The 15,492-nt window shown below is 39.1% G+C and overlaps 1 protein-coding gene across 1 annotated transcript in view; it reads right to left on the reverse strand.

The window, feature by feature from the left end:
• Window positions 1–6,630: 6,630 nt before the first annotated feature.
• Window positions 6,631–15,492, reverse strand: part of LOC145769236 (inter-alpha-trypsin inhibitor heavy chain H3-like) — a 115,038-nt gene continuing 106,176 nt past the window's right edge. The window contains exons 26-29 of the mRNA XM_082580818.1: window positions 11,029–11,145; window positions 10,623–10,787; window positions 9,993–10,180; window positions 6,631–6,935 (exon numbers count right to left, since the gene is read on the reverse strand). Coding sequence (XP_082436944.1) covers window positions 6,791–6,935; window positions 9,993–10,180; window positions 10,623–10,787; window positions 11,029–11,145 — 615 coding nt within the window. The 3' untranslated portion in view covers window positions 6,631–6,790. The remainder of the gene's footprint in view (window positions 6,936–9,992; window positions 10,181–10,622; window positions 10,788–11,028; window positions 11,146–15,492) is intronic.

A 15,492-nucleotide genomic window follows, 5' to 3' on the forward strand; every position in this document is an offset into this window, starting at 1 on the left:
GATCCACCCCTCTATTTTTTAAAATAAAAAGTTTTTCCACTCCGTTTCAGTCGAGATCTTTTCTTCATGCTTGAATGCATTTCCCACAATTGCCAGGACAATCTCCTGTGAGAATTCAAAGCGAAAAGAGGGTTTCTTTATTTTTATGTTGAAAAAGTAAATTTTGAGGCGTTCGGAAATTTTACTATAACTTCCTAGTTTTTCAACAGATATTCAAATGGTTTAATTTGGTGACAAGTAGTGTCCTTTTTAAAGGAATAATGAAAGAAGTGCAGTATTAAAGTTAATAGTTTAGACTTAGAGTCAATACATGTGAATTTGTCAATATGGAGAGTCGGCACCTATGAGCCACCTTGTGTGCTGATCCTATGAGGCCGGCTCATAGGATCCTACTTGGTTGAAATTCAGATCACAATTAGTTATTGTTAGAACGTTGTTAAGATTATAGTAAATATGTGTACTTTTCAATTTTTGTTTAACAGTTTAAGATACAAATGTAGGCTATATCTGTACATAAGCGATTTCAAAAATTAGTTCACAAAACTGACCATAATGCCTCGAACAACTGCTAAAAAAACTCATCGTGGTAAATCGCTGTTCCAGTTTCCTCTGTAGTCATAGTTCTTTCTCCGCCCATCACTACTGGGTCAACAAAAAGAGTGAAGAGAATTAGAAAAATTTTGATTGACTTTTCTGCTTCTGATCTTGTGTGAATAGCCTGTTAGTAGCCTATAGGCTATTCGATGGATCGATTTTGTAAGCTTGTGATCATAAAAATGATGGCACGGTTGTGGCATGCTTAATTTGTTTCATATTTTCTAGCCTTCTAGGCCTATATGACCTGTCACTTATAAAAAAATGTAGGCCTAATGGGATTATTAGAAATTATTATCTTTTTATTTAAAAATTATGGAAATCTTCCAGTTTCATGATCACTTAAGCCTCTGTTTTCAACTTATCACGTCCCATTATCTTGCAAATGTGTTGTTGTGCATTCATGTAAATGTATTCATCGACGTATTCATGTAAATACGTTTATTCTTTTGATTGTACTGGTGGCTCATAGGACCCCACGCGTTGGATCCTATGAGCCACTTCCACAAATTTACATTTTTTGCTCCACATTAAAAATCTGACAAGATACGAATTTTCTCTTTGGTGATTCAACAGTTTATATCACAAGTTATGCTAACATGAAATATGAGGTGAAAATATTCAGAAATAAAAGAGTTATGGGACTAAATCAAAAAGGGGGATCATAGGCCCCGACCTTCCCCTACGTCATATGTTGCGTCTTTGCCTGGTGTAATTTAAACGCCACGTGATGTGCCTTTCTTCTATGTTCTGCCGTTTCATTTTGCATTTCGTTTTTCAATTCAGTGTTTAGATCAGTTATTCCTTTTCATTGTAGATATGATAAGCAGTTATTTTTTGTTACTTGATAAGGGCTAACGTGTGTATGGCCGAAAACGTTTGTAGCTTATAGTTTATGTTCAATTTTAATCCATTATGTTAAATGCCGTGTGGTTGCTTGGTTGTATATGTCTGTGGCTGAAGAAAGTAACCTCTTTACCAAAATTGTACATTTATCCTGTTTTTCAATACAACTCTGAAACCTGGAATATCTCAACAAAAATGGCTCAAAAAAATAATGCTTTTGAAATGTGTTTTTTCCGTAGAATGCAACGCATTTCATGGCTGGCAAAGAAAACAAATAAAAAAAATTTGCACCAAGTGAAACAAACCAGAACTCTGTTAAAAAGTATGAAAACTAGACAATACAAATTTCTCGACCATGTAATAAAAAAGCAAAAACTGGAGTATCTCTCTTTAAAGGCATACTAAATGAAATTTTCAAACGGGAATTAGGCATTAAAATGCGTATACTGAACATTCAAGAATACATTTATGAAAAATTACTGAAAAAAAATTGTTTTCAATGGCGCTGGCAAAGTGCAAAGTCCAATGTTTCATTTATTTTTTGCAAAATGACCAAAAAGTGGCAACACTGCTCGAGAATTACGTCACCAGCGACTAGCAGTAGCATTATCAAAAGTCTTTTCGCGCGTTGGGTTGAAAAGTTCAGACGTGTTGCGTTCCAAGAATTTTCACATTGATTCAAGGCCTGGACACGTTGAATCTATGTAAAAAATGCTGATTACTCCACGTCTTCTGAATTGCCTAGCTGAAATCGTTTCACATGCCTTTGTGGAGTTTGCCTTCAAAAAACTTGTTTTTTTTCCATTTTCATTTTACATTGATTCAAGGCCTGAATACGTTGAATCTATGTAAAAGAGGATGATTTACTGTTTAAACAGCAAGATCTGCCATTTGAAACTCACGCAGTAAAAACTCTCGCCCGATCAGCTGATTGCCAGTCGCTGGTGACGTAGACTGTATAATCGCACGCTTCGCTGCTCACGCCCATTCCCGTGTCAAAAGCTCTGAAAAAAGCACGCGCGCAATGTTGGTCAGACCGCAATGGGGCAAAATTTTTTTCAAAATCGTTTTATGGTAGCATGTTAAACACAAAGAAAGTGGAAAATCGCCAAGTCAGATTTTTTCTTTAGTTTGACTTTAACTGGTAAAATTTTTGGAAAGCGGCACCCGGCAGACAAAGACAAACACATCTGAAACAATTTAACCATACAATTTGGGTAGAGAGGTAACTCTTTTAAACCATAAACAGACATAACATATGACTAGCCGAAAACGTTCGCTTGTTGTTTTTTGTTGTTTTTTGTTTTTATAATGTTAAATGTAGTGTTGTTGCTTAGTTATGTCTGTTTATAATTTAACCATACGTCAGAAACAATCATCCATGCAACATATAATAGGAACAAATTTGGTCTAATTATTCATCTGAGGCCGTCGATGCCTGGTTCAGGCAAGGCGATTGAAAAAGTGATTACTTTGGAATATTCCATTATTTTGTTAGTTTTTTGTGGGATACAAAAAAGCTTTTTACTTCTTTAATCCACTTCTGAAATTATGGTCCAATATCCCTGGTTAGGTGGTTGAGCAGAAACACGCCCGAAAAAATTTTGCAAAAAAGGACGAATAATGAAGCCGTTAAACCCTCCACAAACTAAATCTACATTCTTCTTCTTCAACAGATTGATCATGTTTGATCAGCTGTGATCTTATGAACTGCCTCCATTTTGTTCTGTCGTTTGTTTTTATTAGTGTTTCCGGCATGCTTTTTATTCCTGTAATTTGCTTGATATTGTCAAAATATTTCATTTTTTGTCGTCCTTTTGTTCGTTTGCCTTGCACCATCCCAGTCAACATTGAATTTTCCAACGAGTTGCTTCTTTCTATGTGTCCAAAATATCTCGATTTTCTGAGGTTAATGTTGTTAATCAGACTCCACTTATCGTTTATTTGCTGGGAAACAAATTCATTTGTTTTTCTTTCCATCCAGCTGATGCGTAATAGTCTGCTGTGACACCACGTTTCAAAACTTTTTAACATTTTAATGTCACGTTTTTTGCATGTCCAAATTTCACATCCATATGTGGCAATTGGGAAAACGAGAGTTCGCAGCAATCTTAATTTTGTGTTTTTACCAATTGACCTCTGTTTCCACACCGTTGTAAGTGATGTCACAGCTGTTTTTGCCATAGCAATTCGCCTTCTAATTTCCGTGCTATCATCATAAGTGTCAGTTATGACACTGCCAAGGTAGCAGAAGTTACTTACACTTTCAACAACATTACCACCAATGTATAAGTTTGGACAAATTTCATCCTTTTTACTTATGGCCATCACTTTTGTTTTTGTGGGATGTAATTGCAAACCATATTCTTCACTTCTTGACTTGATCCTATTCCAAAGTTCTTGCAGTTCCGTTACACTTCCACCGACCAACACTATGTCGTCAGCATATCGAAAGTTGGTTACCATTTTTCCTCCAATTTTCACAGAGCCATCAAAATTCTCCAAAACTTTTCTCATTATGTGTTCAGTAGGGGAGAGTGGGGTTAGTTGGAAGGCGGGGTTAGTTGAAAAATGATCATTTTTTTAACTCCCGATAACTTTTTTAAATATTTACTGCCAACATGTGAAGTAGTTTATAAAAACACATAATCCATGTTAGTTTCGATTTGTTGAGTCAAGGTATACCTGTTTGGCTGACAATTTTCTATTTTCTTACTTTCAAAGTAAAATTTTTGGCAATTAAAAAACATCTTATGCGTCGATATCGTTAAAGATAGGCAGAAGTTTTTTGGTGTGTGTCAGCTGTAGGTGTTCAGCAACACTAAGAGTCTAAGACATAAACAAATTTTAGTCCAATGCGCCATGCTTAAATATTTTAGGAAAATAGTTTGTCATATGCTAATGGGGCTAGTTGGAAAATGGTTTGATAACGGTATGACTATGTAGAAGTACGATATGAGTATATCGTCGTGGTATGATAATAAGCAGTATAAGCTCCAATGTATTTATTTTAAGCAGACATACATTGTTAAATTTTAATTTGAATAACTTGGAAAGTGTTATATATACGGCATTACAAGTTTTAACAATGCGTTTATTAAAAAATGGTTTTACGATGATTAGGTGTAGAATTCATTGCATTTGATTTTAAAGCAGGTAAACATATTTGCTTACAACCCCATGTAAATGTTTGTTGGTTGAAAAAAGAGTATCCAGTTCATTAGTGGGCATTAAACTGACGTTTTTCAACTAACCCCAGGCATGGGGTTAGTTGAAAAATCAATTGTATGTTTGTTTATTTTAAATTTTCATTAAAAGCTGAATTGACTCAATACTTATTTTTGGTTGTATGATAGAGGACACCATAGATGATAATTTAAGCCACTTCACGTTGTCAGGTTATGCACCAATTGTTTTAAATTTCACTTAAAAAAAAATCTTTCCGACTAGCCCCACTCTCCCCTATATAGATTGAAAAGATATGGTGACAATATGCATCCCTGTCTGACACCTTTTCCAATGGAAAACCACTCGGTGAGGTCATTTCCAGTTCTTACTGCTGCTTTTTGAGCAGTATACAGGCTTCGCACTAAATTGATCAGATGTGTAGGAAAGCCATAACCTTTCAGAATTGTCCACAATTGTTGGTGCTTCACTGAATCAAAAGCCTTTCGATGGTCTAGAAAACATAAATGAGTTGAAAGATTGCTTTCTCTTCGTTTCTCTATCAGCATTTTAAGATTGAATATTGCGTCTTTTGTTTCTTTGTGGGGTCTATAACCAGCCTGTTCAGGAGCTAATTCGTATTCGATTTTGTTTTCTAGTCTTTTTTTAATTATTGTTAACATTACCTTGCTGGCATGACTAATTATATCAATTGTTCTACATAGGCTCCCTAAATGGAGTTGGTCGTGGACTCCAAACAGGGATTTGGGAAGCAGTAAATACGACTTTAAATGATTTATGTTATTGGATATCGAGCTTCTGTGGCAACTCTTTTCTTTCAAAAAAAGTGGATACCCGTGACCAAGTAGTAGCCTACGAGAGACGGTTAAAACGACCCACGGCCTCTTTCACTTCCGTACTGTTGTAATATTGTGTCTTGGGCAGGCTAACGTTCGTACATCCTCGTCAGACGTCAAACGGCTCGTCTCTTTTGCATTCTTGCGGGGGTGTCTGTAGCTCCTGGGACCTTTACATGGGTTTAAATACGATATACACTAGAAAGTGTACTTCAGCGTATCTACATGGCAGTAGAACCGTATCACGGTATGTCAATATAGTAGCATGCTTTGGTATGGGTATCAGACTATGTTTGATTTCTATCAGCATTCCGCAGTTCTGTTCCACATTCTATTAATGATAGGCGTCAGACTAGTCATCTCATTTTTGTTCTGATGGTGTCAATTCAATTTCTTACAGCAATAAACTTCTATTCAAAATATAGACATTGTTCTCAAGTTACCTCCAACACTAACGTGCTCAGGATGTAGCTGTAGTAACAATAACTCTGTATGGACGGATTACTACTAACTGTGCCGCTGCAACCCCATAAAAAGTTGAAATTTGTTGTGAATTATAAAAAGTAAATTCTATGAAATTATTACTGTGCATGTTAGTAAGAGACATCAAACATGTTAATTTTTAAATGTCAGTATTTAGTAAGCTTGTTTGTGTAAAGAAAATTTGAAAAAGCCGTCTGTAAAGCCTTTCTTTGGCCTGCTTCTTTTTTTATATTATCAAATAGTTTATGCATTTCTTGTCAAGCAATGTGAGAATGCTGATAGTTACAACTTGGAAAAAGAGTACTGTATAGGCTTAAGCTGAATGACGTCATAAAGTAGTTAGTATGCAAAATTACTAGGCCTTCCAACTGTAAGGTTATGGTGACTGCTTCATTTACTTCAAACCTGTCATTGACAATGTAATGATATAGAGCACAAAGTTGCCTAACTAGCATTTTGTCAAATAAAATTAAAGAAATTTAGCAATTTTAGCACATTTGGCACAAAACCTTAAATTAAGGTTTGTTTTTGTTTGATTAAGCTACCAGTTAATAGTTTTGACTATTTTTTATGCAAATTACCTGAATGCATGTAAAACTTCAAGCGCGTAAACTGACTAGAAGGGTCTTTGGAGGCAACAGGTTCATTTGCTTCTACTTAAATCCACTCATGTTTTACTGGCAAACAATTGAGCTCTTTTAATTAAAAGTGATATAAATTTGGCAATACAGAACAAGGATTGACACCAAAAAGCTATAGTTTGGAGTATTTTTTTTTAATTATTTTTGATATCTTTCAAGACGTCCACTACTTTTGGCATAACATTCATATGTCACAAAATTTTCTTAATTCTTCATCAAGTCAGGCACTAGATATTTTGAAGCTCTGTCCCCAGTCAGTTCTCCAATTTGTTTGACGTACCAGCAGTCAATTTTTTTCCACGAGAAGGTTTCAAATATTTTGTGGTTTCGAACTCGGACCATATTGTGCCTGAAAGTTATAAAAATATTGAACATTATCATTTTATCAAAGTATGATCACTGTGATGTTTTTTTTAAGTTTAACTCTAACTACTGTATTTTGTTCATCAAATGTAAATAAAATTATTGTGTAATTGTTATTCCTGATGAGAATGGGAAGACTGTTCAATGGGGTGGGACCCAGGCATCCGATCACTGTGCACAGGGCGCTGTATAGGGCAGTGAGCACTACGGCACCAAACAGGTGCACAGTAATCTTTTGAAGAGTAGACAAGGGCTAAGGTTGCTATGCGCAAAGTGGCAGCCCTCGCTTCCCAGCTGGAGCCTGCCAGACGCTTGAGTAGCGCAGAGCGCAGTGTTAGTTCCTTGCGCAGTGATACTAAATGATAGCAGTATGTGAGCGATCTGTTTATTATGTCACCCCAAGGTATTTTGGTTCTAGGCAAAAGAACAGAGATTTTTCAGTGTTCTGGACATTTAGCTCACGATTAACTTCCTGATTGTGTAAATGGAAAGCTGCTGCCGCAGTTTTGGTTTCGCTGACTTGCAGTCGCTATTTTTGGATATATAAATGTGATTTCTTGCGTACCATAAATCGAAAAATCACCACGCTGCATTACTTATACATAATAAAGCGTTCCTATCTAGTGCACAATTCACTGCACTGAGGAGACCTTAAGGTCGAACGGTGGCGTCCTATCTGCAGTTAATTCCATGATTATGTGGACCATATGTCGGTCTGGAAGCAGGCGAAGCAGCTTGCAAGTAAGGCCACGATACCATGTCATGTTGTAGACAGCTGTCAAATTTAGAAAGACAGCGCCGGCCTTCTTTTTTGCCTCAAAGCAATCCTCGACGTCTTGGGTCAAGAGCATGACTTGATCTACAGTTAATATTTCCGTGGAATCCCAGCTTGCTCCTTCAGGAGGAGTGGGTCGATGGTTGTATCAGCCTTTCAAAGATTTTGAAAGGAACGCAGAGGAGAGATCTCGGACGATAGCTCCGTGGGTCCCCTAGTGTCTTTTGAGACTTAGGGATCGCAACTACTAAAGCTATTTAGATTTTTGAGAATTTTTGGAAGTGGTGCAAGCAGGAAGAAAAGAATCTGCGTAACCAGGAATTGAGGGCAGGTCCAGCATGGCGCAGAAGCTCAGGAAAGATCTTATCCGGCCTTTGAGACTTGTGTAGTTTCACTAGGCTGATGTCAGTGGTGAACTCGTCTGGAAAGAAATCTCCATAGATTGCTACTTCTTGTAATGTTTCCACTTGCCCGAAAGCAGGTACTTGCTTAGCGACAAGGCGGGATGCCTTGAGATCCTTTGTCTTGTAGATCCCGTTCTGCACTAGCATTTGCAGAAACGGTGCACTGGTGAGGGAAGTTTTCTGAGCACCCAGTGAAGTTGTTAATGATGCTCCTGCTTTGTGGCTTGAGTATGAGAAGATGGTTTGGACGGCTTCGTTCCATCGCTTAAGCTTTTTTGCGTCCAGCCGTTATAGCACTCTGGTGGTGGCGGTGTTAGAAGCAGTACCTACCAGCCTTTGCCACCAATATTATAGCGTTGTAGAAGTCTTGATATGTCTTGTATACGTTGCACGTTTCAGGTGATAGTAAGGTTGCAGCAGACTCGTGGGTCAAGAGGCAGTATTGATTCCAATCGGCTTTTTTGAAGTTCCATCGCTTCACCGGTTAACTCGGGACAGGAGCCACAAGGTTTGGGGCGATGATGAGGGACGGCCGATGTTAGAACCGTGGGAACTTCTCAAGCACACGTCTGTCTGGAAGAGAGCTGCCGACGCTCGTCGACAAAGACAAGCCAAGGTTTGCTCCTGTATCCGCAGAGACCGGAGTGAAAACTGGCTCGTTTCTTTGGGTTGAATAGTAGAATAAGATTTGTAAAGGGCCAGTTAGGCATAAATTCCCAGTCGCTGCTTGTGTTGTTGTAGCCCAATTGGTGTACTGGAAGTTCAAATCTCCAGCCTAGAGACTGGAAGAGGGGTACATTGGGAGAGATGATGACAACATTGACAAGGGTAGGAACTTGTACTGTACATATTGACGATGTTGTAGTCTGAGATACAAATGCCCACCCACTCAATCTCGGCATCAGTTGGAGATCGGTCGACAAAGGTCCACTTCAGGCTCTCATGCACAAACATGATAATACCGTGCTTCTTGCTTATAAGGGTAGACCCGGCTACCATGTAATTGGGAATGGCTAGTCTATCTGCAGAGGTGCAGTGGGTCTCTTAGAAGAGAATGACGAGTGCTCAGTTGGTATGAAAAAACTGCTCCACAACTTTGATCTTACTTGTTGTGTAGCCTTCTATGTTGAGCTGCAGAATGGTGGGGCGTCTGAACTTGTCTATTTTTTCTTTGCAGCTATGCCGTCGGGATGAAGGATCTTTGTTGACAAGTTTTTTTTGATATCTACTTTGGTGCAGATGTTACAGGGTGGGGCACGAGGAGCCACTTGCCGTCCATCTCACCATGTGATGTCGAAAGCGTTCGAAATAAGATTTGTTTTAGTGTTTTTTTGTAAATTTTAAAAATAAACGTAAACATGTTAAATCTGGTTGCGTTACTCGGCTCTGTGTGCTTGTGTGGATATATCAAACTGTTTGACAAAAATATAAATATTTTTGCTTTGTGCTGAACATTATTCTAAATTTTGTAGCAATTTCAAGTCAAAAATATCAGATTTGAGTCATATAGCAAATTTAGATAAAACCGTGCTGCAACAGCTCTCATTATATTTTCTTTACCATACCATAAGTAAATAGGGTAACAATCTAAATATCGCAAATTAAATCATAAAAAAAGCAAATGGCTAACAACCAATTCTCAAAGCGTCGCCTCTAAATCAGAATATGATGGCAGCAGCTTCGTGTTTGTAAGTTGGCTGTATGAACGGATCTCAGTAGGCCTACCAGCGCTTCTGCATTCGGCATGTAGAATTAAGAAAAGATTAAATAAAACAAAAATCAAAAAGAACAAAACCGAGTGTGATGAAAGTTCGTTCATCAGGCAGATTTTATGGCTTGTGCTTCCTTCAATGGATCAACTCACTTATATGACAAAAGAGCTTCATTCGAGTCTTCAATGAACGAAATAGATGCTGGAGCATTTTTGATTATGTCCTGCGGAAACTGACCAAGCATTCCTGTCAGATAACTTGAAAACCCTTTGTGTATTGGTACAGAGAAGTCAAGATGGTCGACAGTGTCGACATTTATTGAATGAAGCCGAGCCAATATCTGAAAGATAATTATCAAATAACCAACTTAAACTATACATGATCTCCGACTTGTGTATCCAACGCAAAACTTCACATTGTAAGAATTTTGTAATAGGGACTTCGTTTATTATAGGGACTTCAAAAAAAGGTTTTAAGCCATTACTACTGTAATAAAGTTCTGTAAAATGAATTTGTATTTTATAATTCAATAGCACTCAAAATGAGAACAGGCTACTTTTCAAAATGTTTGCTGAACATGAGTGTAGTATCTTCATTTTTTGTAACATTTTGTTTTGTATCAGATACTTATGATGAATTATTACCTGCAGACAGTGGCACACCGTTTCGGCCTTCTGGCCTCATCAGTGCAGTACGTATCTGGGCATGACCAGGAATGGCAAGGTACGAACGCGATCTTGGAGTATTAACATTGTCCTGGTTGAAAATATTTTCAGGCCTACCTTAAACTGAATCTTTTTCATTGTAACCCTAACCATGGATAAGGAATCGGAAATGGGAACAACATTAAATCGAATTCCACGTCTTCTGATTGTCTTTTTTGTACTAAGCTGCATCGTGACTGCTTTGCTGAGACCAACTGTTACAGTGACACGTGAAACATCGATCTGGAAATTAATAAAGTAAACCGAGGTAAACAATTTAAATTACAGACTTGGAAGTGCAAATGCGCTATGATTTATGTGCCCCCAAACGAAATCGAGGCCAACTTTGGTTTTCTGGAAGCATTTGATTTAAAGAAAATAAATTACCAGAAAATAGCAAGATAACTTCATGAAAGTAATGCCACATCTCTTTATAATTTACAAGCTATGGAATGCAGGGGTTTCTCCGTGAAATTTGACTTACCTTTGCTGTCATGTTTTTTCTCGCAAAAACTAATCCGATCTCTCCGACAAAAAACGAATCAATAAGCTTCGCGTTGACTGCAATTCCAGTAACATTGTCATGAAGAATATTGGAAACCTAAAATGCAGATGGTTTACTGTGTCCAGTAGCTTATTACAGGCAAAACGTCCGATGTCATGTGACGTCACCGTATTTGAAATGTTTAATATACTAAGTTGGTGTATTTTGTTTATAGAACAAAAAAGTTTTGTTTTGTTGATTCAGGTAGATGAAAAGTTCCTATTTTGTTAAACTTTTATATGTTTTTATACGTGTGATTGTAAAACATGATTTCAACCAAACTCAATCAATCAATCATTCAATCATTCAATCATTTTATTTTTCGTCATTAACGCGTCCGGGACGAAAAAGATACTAACTACAAAAATCGATATAAACCTACCAGCACGTTAACGAACGGGAAAAGATGGCAAAACCTTGAAAGGTTTAAAACGTGCCTGAATGAAAAATTATGTAGTAGGCTATACATCAGTAGTTAGCACAGCCACAAAACCCAAAAAAACAAATAGCAAAAAATAAACAAAAACAGAGAAGCACACATGTAGTATTGAATGACAGCCTAATGAAAAGTGTTGTGGATTGAATTTGCCAGTTCCAATATTGATGTGGATGAGCAGTCATACTACTAATAATAATAGGATGGAGAAAGAAAACCGGACATAAAAGAAACCCATCCTCAGGCAAAAGCCCGTTTCAATGTGGCCCAGGAGAGCCGATGTTGAGCTCTTTCTATGGTTAGACTGCACATCACACAGTAGCCTAAGACGATTGAGGTTTGATATCCAGTGTAAGTTATTGTTTCTTGTCCTGGTGGGTGATGGAATAGATGAGCTGGTAGATGATGATGTCCTGAGGGTGTTGATGAAGCTCTCATCCCCTTTTGCGACGTGTCATGTAAAGCGACGTTGCGACGTGTCGACTGCTCGAAAGGAGCTTTGCTTGATGTTTGACTGTACGTTTCCACACTATTCAGTCAATCAAAACATCGCTATTGTTTCGATGTGCTTGGGACATTTCGTTTAGTTTAAAAAGAAGATTTGCTCCATTTAGCTACGCCGCACATACAATGGAATGATGAGCGTTTTAGTATAAACTTCCTTAAAATAGATCTGGGTTCAGCAAGGACTGATACTCCCGCAAAGCCCCATAGTCAGTAATTTACTTACCAGGACTTCTGCAACTTTACCATTTACGCCGCAAAAAAGTGCATTCGTCGTGGCTGCAGAAAACTCTACCTACTGTGCTGGGATAAGGAATGTGAAACACTCTTACGCCCCACACAAGCCTCTACTGGCAATGCATCAGAATTAACGGCCAGCAAATTTGATAATAACAGACGAGAGCGATGGAAAGAAACGGTCTAAAACATCGACTTCACCCACTCAAGCCGTAAAGCACGGTCCACGATCAACAGGCTAACTGGCAGGTCCCGACAACCGCTTGTAGAACGCCTTATCACAGCCAGCATCATCACAAAATCATCTCGTGAATAATGGGGTATACCCCTTAGGGGATAAAAGCGCGGCTCATCAAGTGGCTAAAGAAGTGTCTGAACTTTAAAAGATTCCAAGACCATCTGAGCAAAATATATCCCGGGATTTCACACTTGAAGAATTTCAACATGGTCTGAATCTTCAAGCCAGGAAAAGCACCGGGCCCAGATGATATGACCAGAGCTCATCTTTCACGCTGGAAAAGCACTGAAATCCTGGTTGCACGCTTTCCTCTCCTGCATACACCAGAGCCCAACAAACCTTCGGATGGCGCTAGGAGCTCTCGTTCTCTCTCCTATGTATACCTTATAAAATCTTTGAATGGCTCATCCATACTCGCGTTGATCCAATTATCGACCAACTCTTACCGCTAGAGCAAGCAGGTTTTTCGCCGTGGCCGATCAACTGTAGAACAGGTCACTCGCATGAGCCAAGACATAGAGGATTGTTTTGAAGAAAAGAAAAAGGCTGGTGCCGTGTTTATTGATGTCACTGCAGCATATGACACAGTGTGGCACCGCGACCTCGCCTGCAAACTTCTTCCCGACCGGCACATACTTAGAAAGATTATGGAGCTTGTCTACAACTGCCGTTTCTCCCTCACCACCGGTCGCGGAGAAACAAGCAGGCCAAGATACCAAGAATGGCGTCTCCTAGGGATCCGTCATGACTCTACTCCTTTGTTCGCATCCATGAACTTCCACCAACAACGTCTAAACTGTATGCTTATGTCGACGATCTGTCTATATTGCACAATAGGGAGGGCTGTCGGGAACAGATCGCTTAGCAACTCGAGTTTCTTAGGTGGTTAGTCGAGTAAATGACGAAATCGAAAACCATTTTTAAATTGAACGCTAGGAAGACGGTGCACAATAGGGTCCAACTAATCAGTAAATCAACCCATTCCAGGGATATTGCAGTGGCGTATATTCAGGATGTGTGCGCCGCACACTCATCAAACATGGTTGATTCATTAATCATCATACAGTTAACTCAGTCAGTAATAAAGCTTAGAATGTATGACAGTCCAGTTTTTCACTGTCTCTTGTTAAAAAACATACAAATATATTGCAAAATTGCGAAAAAATATATTGGAAACATGTATGCTCAGATCTTAAAAACACACATAGCTGGTAGCCACTTAAACATGTTAATTCCCAGTAAGACCCTAATTGCAGCTTTGACACCACTAACCAATCTTAACATGTTGAAATTGGCTACTCTCCAATTGTAATCCTCCTGGCAGGCAAAGATGCCTGGATTCAGAGTAAGCTAGGCTATAGGGCTAGGTAGTGGTAGTGGTAGCCTACCAGTCGTAGTTTACAATGATTGATAGAATACAAATAATCAGTACCGGTGGCAGTTTATCAATTAATTGCAGTTAATTGGTCTGTAATAGTTATAAAATGGCCGCATATACTCGATCTGCTGATCCCGTGTTCGGCTTTGCCAAAGAAATGAATGAGCTGGTTCTTCCCAACAGTGGTGACGTTCTCCGATATTGCACCCAAGTAAAAGAAGAATAAAAAATCACGAAGAAGAAGGACACTGGAGATTACAAGAAGGAAATAGGGGCTGCGCGAAATGGCGGAAGCTGTGGCGACTCAGATAACAAGTAGGTTATCTAAGATTTCGCCACAGTGACGATCATCACGCTTGAGGGAGTGATTGAGAAGATTCTGAAGGAATGGGCCATCGTTAAGAGAAAGAATAAAATCCCCCTGGCCAGAAAGACGGCTGAATGGAAAGCTTCAATGAAGGCCAGTCTTTGCCTCGACACTCTTTTCACGTCGTTGACGACAAAATGCTGCATTTACGCGAGGTTAATTTCGTTAAGGACCAACACGGAGCACGCATTGGTTTTATTGAAAACGTCGATTGGGAGGCGGTAAAATCTGAGAAGAGGAGGACGAGCGGAAAGAACAACTGCTTTCAAGAGCGAAGCGAGAAAAAAAGCGGAAGGAACGCAAAGAATGTCTTAATGACGACAATACAGAAGAATCTCCCAGAAGGGGATTCCCTTCAAAGTGCTCGATCGGCAGAGAAGAACTCGAAGAGCAGGAGCGATGTACTTTCGATCTTCGTACAGTTGCGCGTGAGGCGCAAAGGTATGGAATTCCGAGTCGAGCAGCAGCTGCCCTCGCAACCGCAATATTACTGGACACGAAAGAAGATTTCAATCCGACGATAGTAGTCGACAAAAACAAGCTTGTTCGTGCACGAAAATTGCTCCGTTTGGAGACGAATCACTTCGCTTCCAGTTCGTTCAGCACAATAGCCGAAGGCATTTGCTTTGACGGCAGAAAGGATAAAACCTTTGTTTGATTGTTTGTGACTGTTTAGCGTCATTTTGTGTATTTTCTCTATTTTTAATTACGTTCTTTTTTGGAGGAAAAAAAACGTTTTTTATTTTATTTGGGTGATATTGATTTTTTTGTGCGGCATTTTCCCGCGGCTCGATCTAAAAAAGGTTTTCAGATTATTTGTTTGTGACCTAAGCTTCCTAGCTGAGCCGAGTTGCTAAGTGATTTGACAATAAAAGTGCATTGACGGCACTCCCTATTGCACAATGCTTCGGAATGGCCTCCACTGAAAAGGCATCTAACCCAGGACATGGCTAAGATGACAGACTCTCTCCACACGTGGAGACTCAAGCTCAGAAAAACTAAAACGGTGTCTATTGCTTTCCATCTAAACAACATGGAAGCAAAGCGTAAGTTGAACATCAACATCAATGGAGACACCCTTCCCTTTAACTCCACACCAGTCTACCTCGGTGTTAGTATGGACATGACTTTCACGTACCGACACCACTTGGAATCACTCCGCAAGAAGGCAACATCACGCGTTGCCCTTATTCGTCGACTGGCAGGTACAAGCTGGGGTGCGACAACAACAACAACCTTGTGCA

The sequence above is a fragment of the Aplidium turbinatum genome, chromosome 4 (assembly GCF_918807975.1).
Source record: "Aplidium turbinatum chromosome 4, kaAplTurb1.1, whole genome shotgun sequence".
NCBI lineage: Eukaryota > Metazoa > Chordata > Ascidiacea > Aplousobranchia > Polyclinidae > Aplidium > Aplidium turbinatum.